This window comes from Oncorhynchus masou, chromosome 11 (assembly GCF_036934945.1).
Source record: "Oncorhynchus masou masou isolate Uvic2021 chromosome 11, UVic_Omas_1.1, whole genome shotgun sequence".
In the NCBI taxonomy this organism is placed as follows: domain Eukaryota; kingdom Metazoa; phylum Chordata; class Actinopteri; order Salmoniformes; family Salmonidae; genus Oncorhynchus; species Oncorhynchus masou.
The window spans coordinates 58156151-58171148 of record NC_088222.1 but is presented as its reverse complement, the minus strand read 5'-3'; the positions used below and the strand labels follow the sequence as shown (position 1 = coordinate 58171148).

At 42.6% G+C, this 14998-nt stretch overlaps 1 protein-coding gene across 1 annotated transcript; it reads left to right on the top strand.

Annotated features, from left to right (window-relative positions):
* Positions 1-749: 749 nt before the first annotated feature.
* On the top strand, positions 750-13884 carry nrgna (neurogranin (protein kinase C substrate, RC3) a). Its single transcript, XM_064977210.1, has 3 exons — positions 750-894; positions 8220-8366; positions 13234-13884. The coding sequence occupies exons 1-3, from the start codon at positions 880-882 to the stop codon at positions 13252-13254; spliced, it is 183 nt and encodes a 60-aa protein (XP_064833282.1). The 5' UTR covers positions 750-879; the 3' UTR covers positions 13255-13884.
* The last annotated feature ends 1114 nt before the right edge of the window (positions 13885-14998 follow it).

The window sequence follows — 14998 nt, the reverse complement described above, 5'->3', positions numbered from 1 at the left end:
GCTCAGGACCTCTGACTGGGGCGAATGTTCCCCTTACAACATGACAACGACGCTCATCACACAGCCAAGACAACACAGGAGTGGCTTCGAGACAAGTCTCTGAATGTCCTTGAGTGGCCAAGCCAGAGCCCGTACTTGAACCTGATTGAACATCTCTGGAGAACCCTGAAAATAGCTGTGCAGCGATGCTCCCCATCCAACCTGGCAGAGCTTGAAAAGATCTGCAGAGAAGAATGAGATAAACTCAAATACAGGTGTTTCAAGCTTGTAGTGACATACCCAAGAAGACTTGAGGCTGTAATCGCTGCCAAAGGTGCTTCAACAAAAAAACTGAGTTACTTTTAAGAAATTAGCAAAACATTTCTAAAAACCTGTAAATGCTTTGTCATTATTAGGTATTGTGTGTTGATTGATGAGGGGGGAAACAATCAGTATGTAATATTATGAGGATCATGAGGGAAAATTCATTCTACAATAGATATTTTCTATTTATATGTGATATTCCCATCAATGCTTTTAATTACTTATAACCTCAAAATGTTCTTACACTTTTGTAATGTTTTGTTTTGTGATCGTAGGGCAGAGCAAGGATAAGGTCAGAGGTCGTTCCTGCACTGCTAGCAGCTGATTGGAGAATGAATGTGCGTAAGCTACTGTATCCGTTTGAATCACTTTCATTAGGGGACTTTTATTTTGAAGGCAAACCGAAAATTCCACTATTGTGGCTAGCTTCACACAGGCACTGCCATACAGGAGTAGAAGAGGCAAGGGAGAGAAGCGCACGAACGGAGACGGGGATTGTTCATAAATATCAACCAAAAACTCTGAGAAGTGAACTTTACGTTGCTATATAGGATTTTTGTTTTCCATTCTCTCGCAATGGAATGTCTAAATGTAAGTATCGATCTAGGCTACTTTGTAAAAATTATGAAGTGCAAGCATTTAAAAGGTTGAACTTTATTTATATATGTTTTAGGCTACTTTGTTAGATGTATTTCATAATGAAAATAACGGGAGACAAGTTGAAATAATGGATATAGTAGGCCTAAATAATTAGGATAAAACAACATTCAGGCATCCAGGCACAGTTTAGACCAAGAAAATTGGCGTTCCAAAGTCAGTGCGTTTTTGCTCTGCAAAACCAAAGCTGACCTGTGACTCAATGCAAAATTGCACCACAAATGTAGATCCATTTAGAAACAACGATGAGACATTGTAGTTATTGGCTGGGTTAGCCTGCTAATCGTGGAGGTGGGAGAGCAGCTGCAGGCTCCGACTGGCATTATGTGATTATTTTCATATCAAACGTGCATAGAACTGTTGAGAGATGTGTTTAACCACTCAGAAGTATTTATTTTACATTCTGTTTTTGTACTGTTTTAGTCAACTGTGTTTTCAGTTGTATGTAATTTTCAGTCCGACATTAATTTGCTATATAATTATTGAAAACATAGGATGAGAAGTGACAACATTTGATAGGGGAAAATACCTTGTGTGAGCTTTAATATAATAAGCACAGGCGCATGCAAATCACCCATGAAAATCCAGGCTTACACCAATGACTGGTTTGTGCGATAATGCAGATATGTATAACTGTGTTATAATGCAGCGTAAGACTTGTCATAAGCATGCATCACACCTTATAATGTCTCATCATTTCATAATGATTCAGACTCAATTATTCTGACTCAGTTAAAATGTTATTTGTTGTTATTCGCAACAAGCAACCTGGTCTCAGAAAAAGACGTGTAATATGGTACTTCTTCCAAGATGTATAAGAAGGTACATCATCCAATTTGTATGTATATTGTATAACCGAATAAGACGTAAGACACTATATGTTCTGTAATTCGGATATTGTATGACCACTATTCCATTTATAATATGACGTAATGTACATCACACTAAATGGGGTGTCACAAATTTACATACAGAATAATACGAATTGCCCTGAGACTCCACTATACTCACTGAATTGTACTATGTGAATCATTTTAGAATATGAGATCTTCAAAAACAATCCAAAATAGGCAACTTATTCTATTGGGATTTAGGCAAAGGGAGATAAATACATTCAGTAGGGGTTGAGGATTTCTTGCAACAACAAAAAAATCTGGTATGGATAGCACCAGTTGGTACGCTACAAAACTCATCCTTGCTGAACTGAGTGGGCTCGAAGGTTGTCTGTTTGTGGGAGGACCCTAGACTTTCGAGTTTTCGAGAAACAGCAATTATCTGTGTATAATTTGAAGACTTGCTACCGTGTGCTTGTGACTGAGTAGACAGATGGTCATTTGCATACTAACTCTCCCTAGTCATTTGACCTGCATAGTTTGAAGATTCATACTGTCAGAGATGACTTGGACAATGATCGATAATTACATTAAAAGTGTATATATTGACAGAGCTTGGATTTTCTTAGCTAAAGTACATTGTTTGTTGTGTTTCCGCCCGAGAACATTCTATTGAAATATTGAAAAGAGATGGGGTGACACTCAATTTAAATATGCCCTCTTCAATCTCTTGTTTCCATTTATAGTATACTCTGAGAAATGATGTGTTTGTTAAGTGAACAATGGTTCTTGGCAAATGTAACTGCCACCGATATATTTCAGTTATAACCACTACTCAAATCCCTCTTTTGTCTTTTGGTTTTGGTTATGTGACCAGATAATTGAAATAACTCAGGTCAGCGGGCATAATGCATTATGACTTGTTGTAAGTATGTATGAGCCCGTATCATGTTGAATTACGCAGTCATAACATGCTATGCCTTACTCAATATGGCTGATTATTCAGGATTATTGTGAAATAATGCTAAGACATCATAAGGGGTCATATATGCTTACGTCAATAATGCATAATGCATAATTATTAACGCACCATAATTCATTATATCATTTGTCTTTAAGTGTTCGAGGCCAATATCAAGAAAAGGAAACCCAATAGAGTGGTCTACCGATTTTCCTCTGTAAAAGTCAGATAGTTTAGGCCACACTTCGTGTATAACATACCCTTGGTTTCCTCGGCTTAGCTATAGTACTTGAAACTCACCCGAGGATGTTGCTTTCATTTCACTAAACGACCTTCATGTCGAGCAAGCCTTATTGTACGAGGAAGTCTTCTGGCCTCTGATTCCCTGACACTGAAACATCATCTGTGTCCAAAATGGCACCCTATTCCCTATATAGTGCGCTACTTTTGACCAGGGCTCTGGTCAAAGTAGTGCACTATGTAGGGAATATGATTCCATTTGGGACTTAGCCATCCCCTAACAGCCAAGAGGAAAGAGATGTGCTGATGGAAACTGAAGACCCCATAGGACCTGGGTGGAGAGGCACAGACGGAGCACAGGAGGCGTGTGTGTGCTTATAAACAAAGCATGAGGGATTCTGGTCCTAATTCCTTAGAGTTCAACAATGCACTCTATGAGACGGTCTGTTTATCTGCTCCGCAATGATATGACGGTACAATGTTTCATGTCACTATGTTATTTGTATGGAATGATAAATTGACATATTAGTATTTCATTTTTTATATATCTTTTAGGGTATAGGTTATTAATGTCGATTACATCGTATTTTACGTGACCCAAATGATCATTGCAAGTTGATAAGCAGGTATATGTGATAACCTATCTACTGTTATACTATACCTGTCACGCCCTGATCTGTTTCACTTGTCCTTGTGCTTGTCTCCATCCGGAACGATGGACGGTTACGGAAACGTAAGACTCACTCACTCAAGGATCCCACCTTGCATCTGGTGAACTCTGGAATTCCCCGAGAGGATCCGAGGTTAGCCAAGTTCCTCCAAGATCCTCCGAAGACAGCCGAGTTGCCGCTTCCCGAGCCGATGCAGCTCGGCAGGGCTAGGCTGCCTCCAGTCAAACGCGTACACGGACTGAACACACAGAGTGGTCTGTATTGCGGTACTGTCGGTCATTATGTGTCTACCTGTCTCTTCAAGAGACCCAGCTCATTCGTTGGAGTGAGTACTCTGGTGGGTCTTAAAGATACATGTTATTCTCCCCTTACTTGCCCCCCTCTTCATGGCACCCTACGGTGGGGCGACCAGTCCAAGTCTCTCCAGGTACTCATCGACTCGGGGGCCAGTGTGAGAGTCATGGACGTTACCCTGGCGTCCAAGCTGGGCATCCCCACTCAACCCCTCTTCATTCCCATGGGTGTTAGAGCGCTCTATAGGCCGGGTCACCCACCAGACCACCCCTGTCAACCTACGAGTGTTGGGGAACCACAGTGAGATGATCCAATTCCTGCTGGTTGAGTCTCCGCAGGTTCCCGTGGTATTGGGATTCTCTTGGCTCCAGCGATACAATCCCTCCATTGACTGTGCAACTGCTGCCATCATGGGCTGGAGCCCATCCTGCCACACTAATAACTTGAAGTCAGCTCTGCCTGGGTGCTTGGAAATTTCCCCAGGCCACTTCTCTACCGCAGCACTGACCGGTATCCAGGAAGGTCAAGCCTGAGGTGCTGGCACGCCCTATAGTGCCGCAGCTACTGGCCCAGAAGCCGATACCTTCCCCCCCGCTCCTAGATCATTAGCCCCTCTGCTGTTCGTCCTCTGTTGCCCCGTACCCTCTGTATTTTCCCTACCTTTTCTGTGTCCAGAGTTAAAACCATGACTAACTGCCCCTAGTCTGTTTCCAGGCCCATCCCTCTCCCTCGTCTCATCGACAGCAGCTCGGCGTACATGGTGAGACGCCTCCTGAAGGTTTGACCTCGGGGCAGGGGATTCCAGTACCTGGTTGACTGGGGGGGTTATGGCCTGGAGGAGAGGTGCTGGGTCTTCGCTAGGGACGTCCTGGACCCAGGCCTCATCTCTGAGTTCCAGTGCCGGCACCCCACTCAACCAGGTATGCGCCCAGGTAGGACGCCAGGTGGCGTCCCTAGCGGGGGGTTACTGTCACGCCCTGATCGGGTTCACCTGTCCTTGTGCTTGTCTCCACCCCCCCTCCGGGTGTTGCCCAACTTTCCCGTTATCCCCTGTGTATTCATATATGTGTGTTCTGTCTGTCTGTTGCCAGTTCGTCTTGTTTGTTCAAGCCTACCAGTATTTTGTCTCAGCTCCTATTTTTTCCCTAGTCTCTCTTTTTCTCGTCCTCCTGGTTTTTGATCTTTGCCTGTTCTGACCCTGTACCCGCCCGCCTGACCACTGCCTGTCTCTGAGCCTGCCTGCCGTCCTGTACCGTGGCCTCTGCTCTGGATTATCAACCCCTGCCTGCCATGACCTGTCGTTGTCCTGCCCCTGTGGTTACATTAAACATTGTTACTTCACACAGTCTGCACTTGGGTCTCACCTTGATTCCTGCTAATACCAATACTGTGTTCTAGCCCTTGTCATTCTGATGCCTTTTCTATTTTATTTTCTATTTCAAGTCAATTCTGAGCACCATTTGTGTGCCACTTTCATTTGTATCAAAGTGTTTGGAAATTATACCTCATTACATGGAGTAGAATATTTGGTCCACTTGACTCATAGCCATACTTCTTGCCCAACTCTCCTTCATGCAGATCATACATATTCAAACTTTCAATATCGGACCATCAAATCATCTTATCAGAGCTAGATAGCTGTAACGCCTTTCTTCTGTTGAAGGAGGAGCGGACCAAAATGCAGCGTGGTATTTTTTAGACATGTTTAATGAATGACGAAAAAACACGGACAACACAAAAACAACAAACGGAACGTGAAAAAACCTAAACAGTCCTATCTGGTGAAGACACAGAGACAGGAACAATCACCCACGAAAACACTCAAAGAATATGGCTACCTAAATATGGTTCCCAATCAGAGACAACGATAATCACCTGACTCTGATTGAGAACCGCCTCAGGCAGCCATAGACTATGCTATACACCCCACACAACCCCAAGACGAAACACACCACAAATAAACCCATGTCACACCCTGGCCTGACCCAATAAATGAAGATAAACATAATAAATATAGACCAGGGCGTGACAATAGCAATTTATACATTTATCAGCTGTCTTTATAGATTACTACAGTAAGTTACAGCTGCCCTAGGCAGATACAGTTACGGCCAAATATATTGGCACCCTTGCACTGTACTTAAATAATTCCCTATTTCTTCTAAAATAAGCTGAAATAAAATGTTTAAAAAAATAGTCTCTACACCTTGTTATTGGATTTTCAACATTGCAGAACCAATTGTATTTGTGTACACTTAAATGTACAATTGTAACTTAGAACATAAAGACAAATGGCATGGCCCGGATTATTGGTACCTAGGAGCTAGCTACTTGGATGCCTTGTTCAGGGGTAGAACGACAGATTTTTACCTTGTCAGCTTGGGGATTCAATCCAGCCAACTTTCAGTTACTGGCCCAATGCTCTAACCACTAGGCTACCTGCCACTCCGGAGGAAGGTTGCGGTGAGGAAGACCCCATTGCTGACGAAGACACAAGAAAGCCTGATTGAACTTCTCATAAACCCACCTAAACAAGCCTAAATCCTGGGGGAAATGTTCTCTGGACCAATGAAACAAAATTACAACTCTTTGGCAATACATATCAGTGCTGTGTTTAGTGACGACCAAATGAAGCATTCAATGAAAAGAACACCCTCCCTCCAATCAAAGATGGGGGAGGGTTGATAATGCTGTGGTGTCGCCCATAAGATGCGTCTCAATTGAAGGCTGTGGGTTGTCCAACCGGACAATGACCCCAAACACATATAAAAAAGCACCCAGGAATGGTTCAAGACTAGATGCTGGACTGCTCTGGAGTGACCAGCGAAGAGTCCAGATCTGAATTACATCTGAAAACAGCAGTTGGTGGAGGGCACCCCTCAAAACATTGAAGAATCAGATCAGTTTGCTGCTAAAGAGTTGCCCAAATTGCCAGTAGAAAGGTTCAGCAAGCGCATTGATGGTTATAAAAAGCATTTGTCTGCAGTTATCCGTTGGCTGTGCAACCAAGTACACATTCCCGGGGAGTCAATCATTACCCAAACTGCCTGTAGCTCAGGCCCTGAAACAAGGATATGCATATTCTTGGTACCATTTGAAGGAAACGTTGAAGTTTTTTGTAAACGTGAATTGAATGTAGGATAAAATAACACAATAGATCTGGTAGAAGAAAATACAAAGAAAAAAACAAGTTTTTTTCTACCATCTTTGAAATGCAACAGAAAGGTCCCAAATCATAACTCTGAGCAAACTACATGCCATTTAGTTTGAAGTCACCCAGGTACATTTGGGCAAATCGTGAAGGAGACATTTACATTCACATTACATTTCTCTGCAAGAATATCGTCAAATCTGTATACTTGGACTTTGATTCAGCTTTTCCAGTATTAGTAGCCATATTATAAGATCAACATTTGCAAAACACCCAGTTTTCATAACTTCATAACTCTCCATATTCTTATAATTTTTACCCAAAAGGAAAAGGCTTGATGTCGCACAAGGTTAGCAGCAACATTTTGCAACAGATACCCCCGTAAAGCCCAGCTCATTGGCTATATAGCTAGCTTTGTTTGACCCTGATTGGTGCTTATTCGACAAAGTCAATCAAGTGAAGACCGCCCACATCATTGGCGTGCCATGAAGGCGTCGCTCTCTAACCAAATTTGGTGTCCTATAGGATATACTATACTCCTAATGTTATAGTGAAGTCTGGTTATGTTCTAGGATCTCTGAGGAATAAATACGAACGTGATTTGAATGGTTGAAACAACGTTTAGGTTTATATTTTCAAGGCTTCCTTTCTTTGCAAATTGAATGAGTGGAAATACAAAATGAATCGTGCATGCTATATGGACCTTTTTAGGATATGAAAAAGGAATTTATCTAACGAAATGACACTTCATGTTATCTCTGGGACCCTTTGGATGATAAATCAGAGCAAGATGTCAGAATGTAAGGACACATTTCACCTTCAGAGGCGAATTTATCAAACCTATCGCTGTGAAATCTGTTACAATCTGTTACTCTATTCAGAATTACACGTTGCCATCCATTGTATCGCTTAACAGCAACAAGTTGTCTAAAGCAGAGACGGACTGGCACCCAGGCTGGCTTTCAAATGGTACAACAGTCAATCAGTGAATGGGATGAGAACAGCTGATATTGGCCTTGTTGTTTAAATGAGAAAAAACATTGAATTGGAATTTCAGTTAACTGAATTGAAGTGGAACTGACCCCAACCGTGTTGTTTGTCCCTCTCAGGACGGGTGTCCCAAGACCCACGAGGAAGACATCATGGACATCCCCTTGGATGACCCCGAGGCCAACAAGGCTGCTGCCAAGATCCAGGCCAGCTTCCGTGGTCACATGACTCGCAAGAAAATGAAGGAAGACAAACCCAGGGAGGAGGTGAAAGCTTGAGCAGAATTAGTTTGGCAAAATGCTGGTAACTTTTCCAGAATTCCCAGAATATTCTGGAAACCCTGGGAATTCTGGGAAAGTTACCAGAATTTTGTAACCAGAAATCAGAAATTCTGAATCAGAAATAAAAACTGTAATTGCCATCAATAATGTTGACAGAAATTTGTATGGGCGTAGTACAAGTTGCGGAAAGACAGCACAAGAGCTGTAAGAGAGAGGGATAAGGTTAAGAACTTTGGTCTTAGGAGGGAAACTGAGGGTGTATTATGATTTAGGATACTAGGTGTATGTCACGCGTATGTCACACGTCACTACTTCACAAGAGAGAAAAGGAAAGGGGATACCTAGTCAGTTGTACAAGCGAATGCATTCAACTGAAATGTGTCTTCCGCATTTAACCCAACTCCTCTGAATCAGGCACTTATATTTCTAATCAAAATGCCTTTTTTGGCAGAAATGCCTTCTGGAACGTGTGAACGTTCATGTGCCTTAATAACAAACTTGTATGCCATCTGTAAATACAAATAAAATTGTTAAATTACGAGCCTAGATTGTTTAGCCACAGAAAAATACAGGAACCTTCCCGCTAGCCATGATTGGCTGAGATAATGGATGAGCTGGAAATACCGAGAGATGAGTTTGGATTGGTCTGCCATGTAGCACGCTTCTGTCTATAACATGAGCTGGTCAGTATGTCTAGGTAATCCTTTCTAACGCTGCAAAAGTGTTGGTCTCCACTTTCTGGAGGACTGAGTTTTGAAAACATCGGAATGCCCGGTGGAAGCAGAGTATGATAGCTAAGGAGTTGGAGAAAATTCAGCGGTTTGATTGCAAATATGCAGAGGGAGTTGAAAAGAGAACGCACACAAGACTGTTGTATAAAACACCTATCTCCGAATTACATCTTCAAACTAAGGCCAACCATGGCATCCGTGACAAAGAGGGAGAAGCACCCGTCCATCTATATGGGTAAGATAGTCTAGCTAGCTACATTTTCAGATATTATACATTTCTAATTTTGTCAGAAAGTTAAAGCGTACTGTTAGCTAGCTAGCTAAAGCTAGCTGGCTGGCTCGCTAGCTAACGTTACTTGTATGATCTGTGTAGTAATATTATTCATATCTCAGAGGCATTTGCATTGCTAGTTATAGCCTAAAGTTAGCTAGCTAGCTAACATTGAAGCTGGTTGGTTTGCTACCTGCAAATGCAGGGTAGTAATATTATGAGTTGGTTCATTGTTTAGCTAGGTAGCTATATGTCTAAACGAAAGACTCTACTATGCAAGTAAAAATTTCATTACACCTTCTGTATCAACTTTGATTTTATATGGTATGTGTTTACCAGAGCCGGTAATGTGAAGCACATGACCTGCAAAGTCAAATTATGATATTTATTTTATTTATTTCTGTCTATTTTTTTACCTTTATTTAACTAGGCAAGTCAGTTAAGAACAAATTCTTATTTTCAATGACAGCCTTGGAACAGTGGGTTAACTGCCTGTTCAGGGGCAGAACGACAGATTTGTACCTTGTCAGCTCGCGGTTTTGAACTTGCAACCTTCCAGTTACTCAGTCCAATGCTCTAACTACTTGGCTACCTGCCGCCCCCAATACAACGTTAGGCCATGCAAAAAGTGTTGGTTTAAATTCTCCAGTAGAATGCCCCTTTTATGATAATCAGATATTTCTGTATTATATGATTCTGTAATTTGCATCATTAACATGTAAATAGATGCAGACTTGTGTGAGTTTAGTTTTTACTAGTAATAATGAAGACAAATGAGCTAAAGGTCAAGGGCAGGTAGAGGTCAGTAATCCAGAACTGGCAAAATCGACCAGAACGGCAGGCAGTCTCAGGGTCAGAGCAGGCAGGGGTCAATTCAGTGTGGTGTGGCATGGTACAGAGCGACAGACATACTGTACACAAATTCATTTTTAAATGGGTGGATTTATTAGTGTTAAAACAGGAACTAGAATGGTATTTTGGACCACCAGGTTGGTGATGTCATGTAGCCTGTAGAAGGACCATAATGACGGGCTATTTTGATGTCTACAGGGCAGACAACATCTGGGCCGGACTAGGCCTCTTATTTCCAGGGAAGGGGGTGCTGATACCCCAGGGAACACTCAAAGGGCAACGGACCCTTTGTGGCAGAGCAAGGAAGGCCCTTTCCTGTTTCAGCATGACAACCCGCGTGCACAAAGTGCTGGCTCCAGGTGAAATGGTTTGGCGGAGACCAGGCAGCGCAGAGTCATCTCCAGGTCTTGGTTGGCTTGCTCCAACTGGCCATTGGACTGGGGGTGGAACCCGGAGGACAGGCTGGCCGACGACCCAATGAGTGCAGAACACCTGCCAGAAATGGAAAGAGGTCTGAGGACCCCATTTAGTTGGAGTCCAAGGATCCGGAGGCGTGTTGAACCATGAGCTGGGCACCTCTTTGGCAGATGACAGCTTTGTTAAATACAATCACTACAGTCAGGATGGCGGTGCTTTTGCCATCAGACAGGGGAATCATGCAGCTGGGAATGCTCACCTACCAAACATTTTCCCTATTTCCTAACATTGATACACAATGGAAGGATGGTCTAACGGGTTACTCCGGGGTTTACCCGTGGGGCTATTAGCGGCTTTGACTGCGCACCGGCTTGACAGGATTCTGGGATCCCAGCTGGTATCTTGGTTCATCCGGGTGAACAGCAGGGCCCACTTAGCTTGCCTGGAATTGAGGCGTGGAGATATTCCAGTTTCCTGTCCCAGCGATCTAACCGGATGTTTCGCCCCATCCAGCCAGTGCCTTCACTCCTCCAATGCCATCTTCACCATGAGAAGCTCACGATTGGGGACATCATAGTTCCTCTCCGTGGTGTTGATGGCAGTGGAGAAGAAGGCACTGGCTGATGGGAGGTCCAGGTTAGATGCTGGGGACAGGACAGCCCCCACTCTGAATTCCAGGCAAGCTAATGGGCCCTCCACCACAAACTGGCGGGACCAGCCGGGATCCCAGGATGAACCAAGATGGGAGCTGTGGTGTTTGAGATCCTGTAACGCCCGGTCAGCAGCCGGGACCCGAGACCGAACCTTCCCAGAGGTGAGTGCAGAGAGGGGGAAGCCATGGTGCTGTAACCCCGGATAAAGCCGCACCCCGGGTCGAATCCCAGTCTGATGGCAGCTGCACTCTGATGTAGGCTGGATTGTTTTTCCACCACCACTCTCATCTGCCGGGATTCAGCATGGTTCACACTCCTTGGATCCATGTTGACTCCAGAAAGGGATGATGGAGTGATGGAATTTGCACTTCTTCCCTTTTACAAAAAGCTGGTTCTTTCCATGAAACATTGGAGAACCTGTCAGACGTGGAGCACGTGTTCTTGGATGGAGTGGGAGAAGACGAGGATGTCATCGAGGTTAACGAAGACGAAATAAATACCCCTTAAACTCTCTGTATCCTCCTGACTGGTGGTTATTTTTTCTAATAAAGGAAATATGCTTCTCTGCTAAAAATTTGGGTAAAAGATGGAAAGGAATGTGAGTCTTATTTAGTAATTGTTTGCTTTTCTAAAGTCTAGCAACCTTGCCAGCTAAGATAGTTAGACAAGCTACTCTAACTTGATTGAGAACCTGAAATGGCTTGATAGCTAGTTTGGGAAACTATCTAACTGGCTAGTTAAAGCCAACATCATGAAATTGCTAGGTGGCTAGTATTACAGAAACAGCAAAACATTTTAATTGTATTTATTCATCAAGAAGGAACCAATAGGCTACATAGCTTGATCAAATTATTTTACAAATATACCTCCTGCGAGTCCTGCTCAACACTGGCAGCTCAAATAAAATCAAACGCTGTGTGTGTCACTCTACACTCTCCTCCTCACTGATGATACTGTCTGCACGCACTAACTAGTGTCTAACGTCCTGCCTAATTTATCTTTGCTATGTGGTGCACCTTGGAAGGAACCACTTCCTTAGGGAGAATGGGGGGGTCAGGTCAGTGTGCCTCCTCCTCTAAAGACAGATCTTTCTATAAATAATAAATAAAACAATAAAACGTGTATTTAAAAATAAAGTTTAATAATTCATTTAACATCAGAAAAATGACAAAACAGGGAAAATCTGAGGGGGCATGTGCCCTTGTGCCCGCTATGGGCATGACACATCTACTGTGTGTGTTCCACAAGGAACCAGTAACCTAGCCAGCCTCCTATCACCAATCCCCGGATGGGGAAAAAGCTTTTCAAGCCATGCAGACTTAATTGTGTGTTGCTAGGCAATAATTCAGATGACATCCAGTTAATGTCATGAGAGTGCAAGATCTCCACTGAGTAATGAACGCTCACACCAGTCACATACTGTATATTTGAAGACAACGAGGAGTTTTGCACATACAGTATTTTCTATAATTTAAGTTATAGCATCATGTCTGACAGTTTTTCAGAATATTATTTACTTCAAAACATTTGATAAGACACCATGATGGTTAGCTATAATAGAGTGTATATTTAGTATATCATTTTCTTTGGTGTCATAATGTCCTCTCATAACTTTTAGAAATACAGATTTAAAGGTGCGCGTCTAGGATTGACCTCTGTCATTCATGTTCAAAAAAGCTTCATTTTTTTCTTTGTTTCTTGCTTTCTGTCTTTCTTTTGTTTCTTTCTCATCATCCAGTGAACCTTTTAAAAGCTGTCTTTTAGATCGCCGTCATTATGCTAATGAGTTTGACCCATTCATATCCTGCCATTACACCCTGTGATGCCGTGTGTGTGTGTGTGTGTGTGTGTGTGTGTGTGTGTGTGTGTGTGTGTGTGTGTGTGTGTGTGTGTGTGTGTGTGTGTGTGTGTGTGTGTGTGCTTTTCAGAAGCGACAGGAGCAGAAGTAGAGGAGAGAGAGAGAGGTTCCTGTGTGTACTGCAATATCAAGACCTGTTGTCATGAAGAGAGAAAATGTCCCCGTACCACACAAATAGAAGTGAACTCTCTCCTTCTCACTAACACACATACACTCACACACACTCTCTTGTTCACAAACACCTTTCCTCCACTAGTATCAGGGTAAATGTCTGTGACCCAAAATAATATTTCACACCATGATACAAGTGTAATGGCAAGGTGGACAGTTGATTTGGGAAATGTATATTTGTGCTCACTTAACTGGCTATATAATCATATACATTTTACAATATAAAAATAACTTTCCTTGTGTGTGTTTTGTGTCACTCTAATAAAGTGACACTGATTGAAGTAGAATTGATAGTACTGCTCAGGATGTGACATTGATTTATGTTAATGTTTCGTTATTTATGGGGGTATGACCCAATGGCACCATTTGCTTTGTACTTTTTTCTTTGACTTTGTTTCTTTGGTTGTCCCTGATATATATATATATATATATATATTAAAAGTAAAGTATCTACATGGTTACATAAAAACGGACAAGTGTGAAAGTCTGTGTGGTGTTTGGCTGGTTTGATAGCTGTGAAAACCAAATAAATAGAGGAATAATGATTGAAGCAAGTTTGTTACCTTCTTCTTGCCGTAGGCCCTTAACAGCTTGATTTCCTTTCCTTGAGTTGTGGCTAATCAATCTTTTAAATCTAGCAGATTTGTCTCCCATGTAGAACTGATGCTGGTTAAAAAATGTGTACAGTGATATGCACTCGCTATGTTCAGTCTTGCAGAATAACACATCAGAACACCTTTACACTGCATGCTGGGATTCATCCGTTTGGAAAGCTTTTAGGAGGATATAGCTCCTACTGCAACAAAGGCATGTACGTCCGCCCACCCTTTTTTTCTCTCACGGTCTCTCTTTATCTCTATTTTCTCCTGTCTCTCTCGCTCACACACACACATATAGACGCCCCTCCCCCAAACATACACATACTGTATGTACATCACAGGAGGTTGGCGGCACCTTAATTGGGGAGGACGGGCTCATGGTAATGGCTGGAGCAGAATAGGTGGAATGGTATCAAATACACCAAACACACATCCTCCCATCAGCAACCTACAATGATGTACATGAGAACAGCAGCACCATGCAACTTCCCTAAGCTAATGCACACTGTGTGTAACTTTATACCAGCAGCTCTCATGTTTTAATTACTATGCACAAATCACAATGGTAAAGGGAGGACAAGGGAAACTGGAGCGTGTGGTAATTATCTTGTCCTGTTTTCCCTCCTGACAGTAGCTACCTCCGTTATATTTAACGCCAGCTAAAAGGGCAAAGGCTGAAGCACGCTACCGATACAGGATTCATACGTTAGCCACATCAGCAACTGTTAAAGTGAGACAGATCATTTCGGTGCTATTGATTGGGGTGGTGGTGGTGGTTGCTATGTAGATGTTCGAGTTGGTGGTTGATAGTTGTCAAAAAAAAAGCCAAGTTGCTGTGTATTTTATCGCTATTTCTTTTGGGGTTGCCATCTCAGTCAAGGAGTGCTTGGCTGTACAAATTGTGACCTAGCTTTGCAACCGTTTCTTTGCTCATTCTCGAGGATAAGAACAGTTTGCTGGTGATTGCCTCAACTGTTTCCTTCTCTGAACTGAAACCCCCTCCATGAAATAGAAACTGTAGTGTATAGCCACATACTAAGCAGCACCACATTATCATTCAAATAT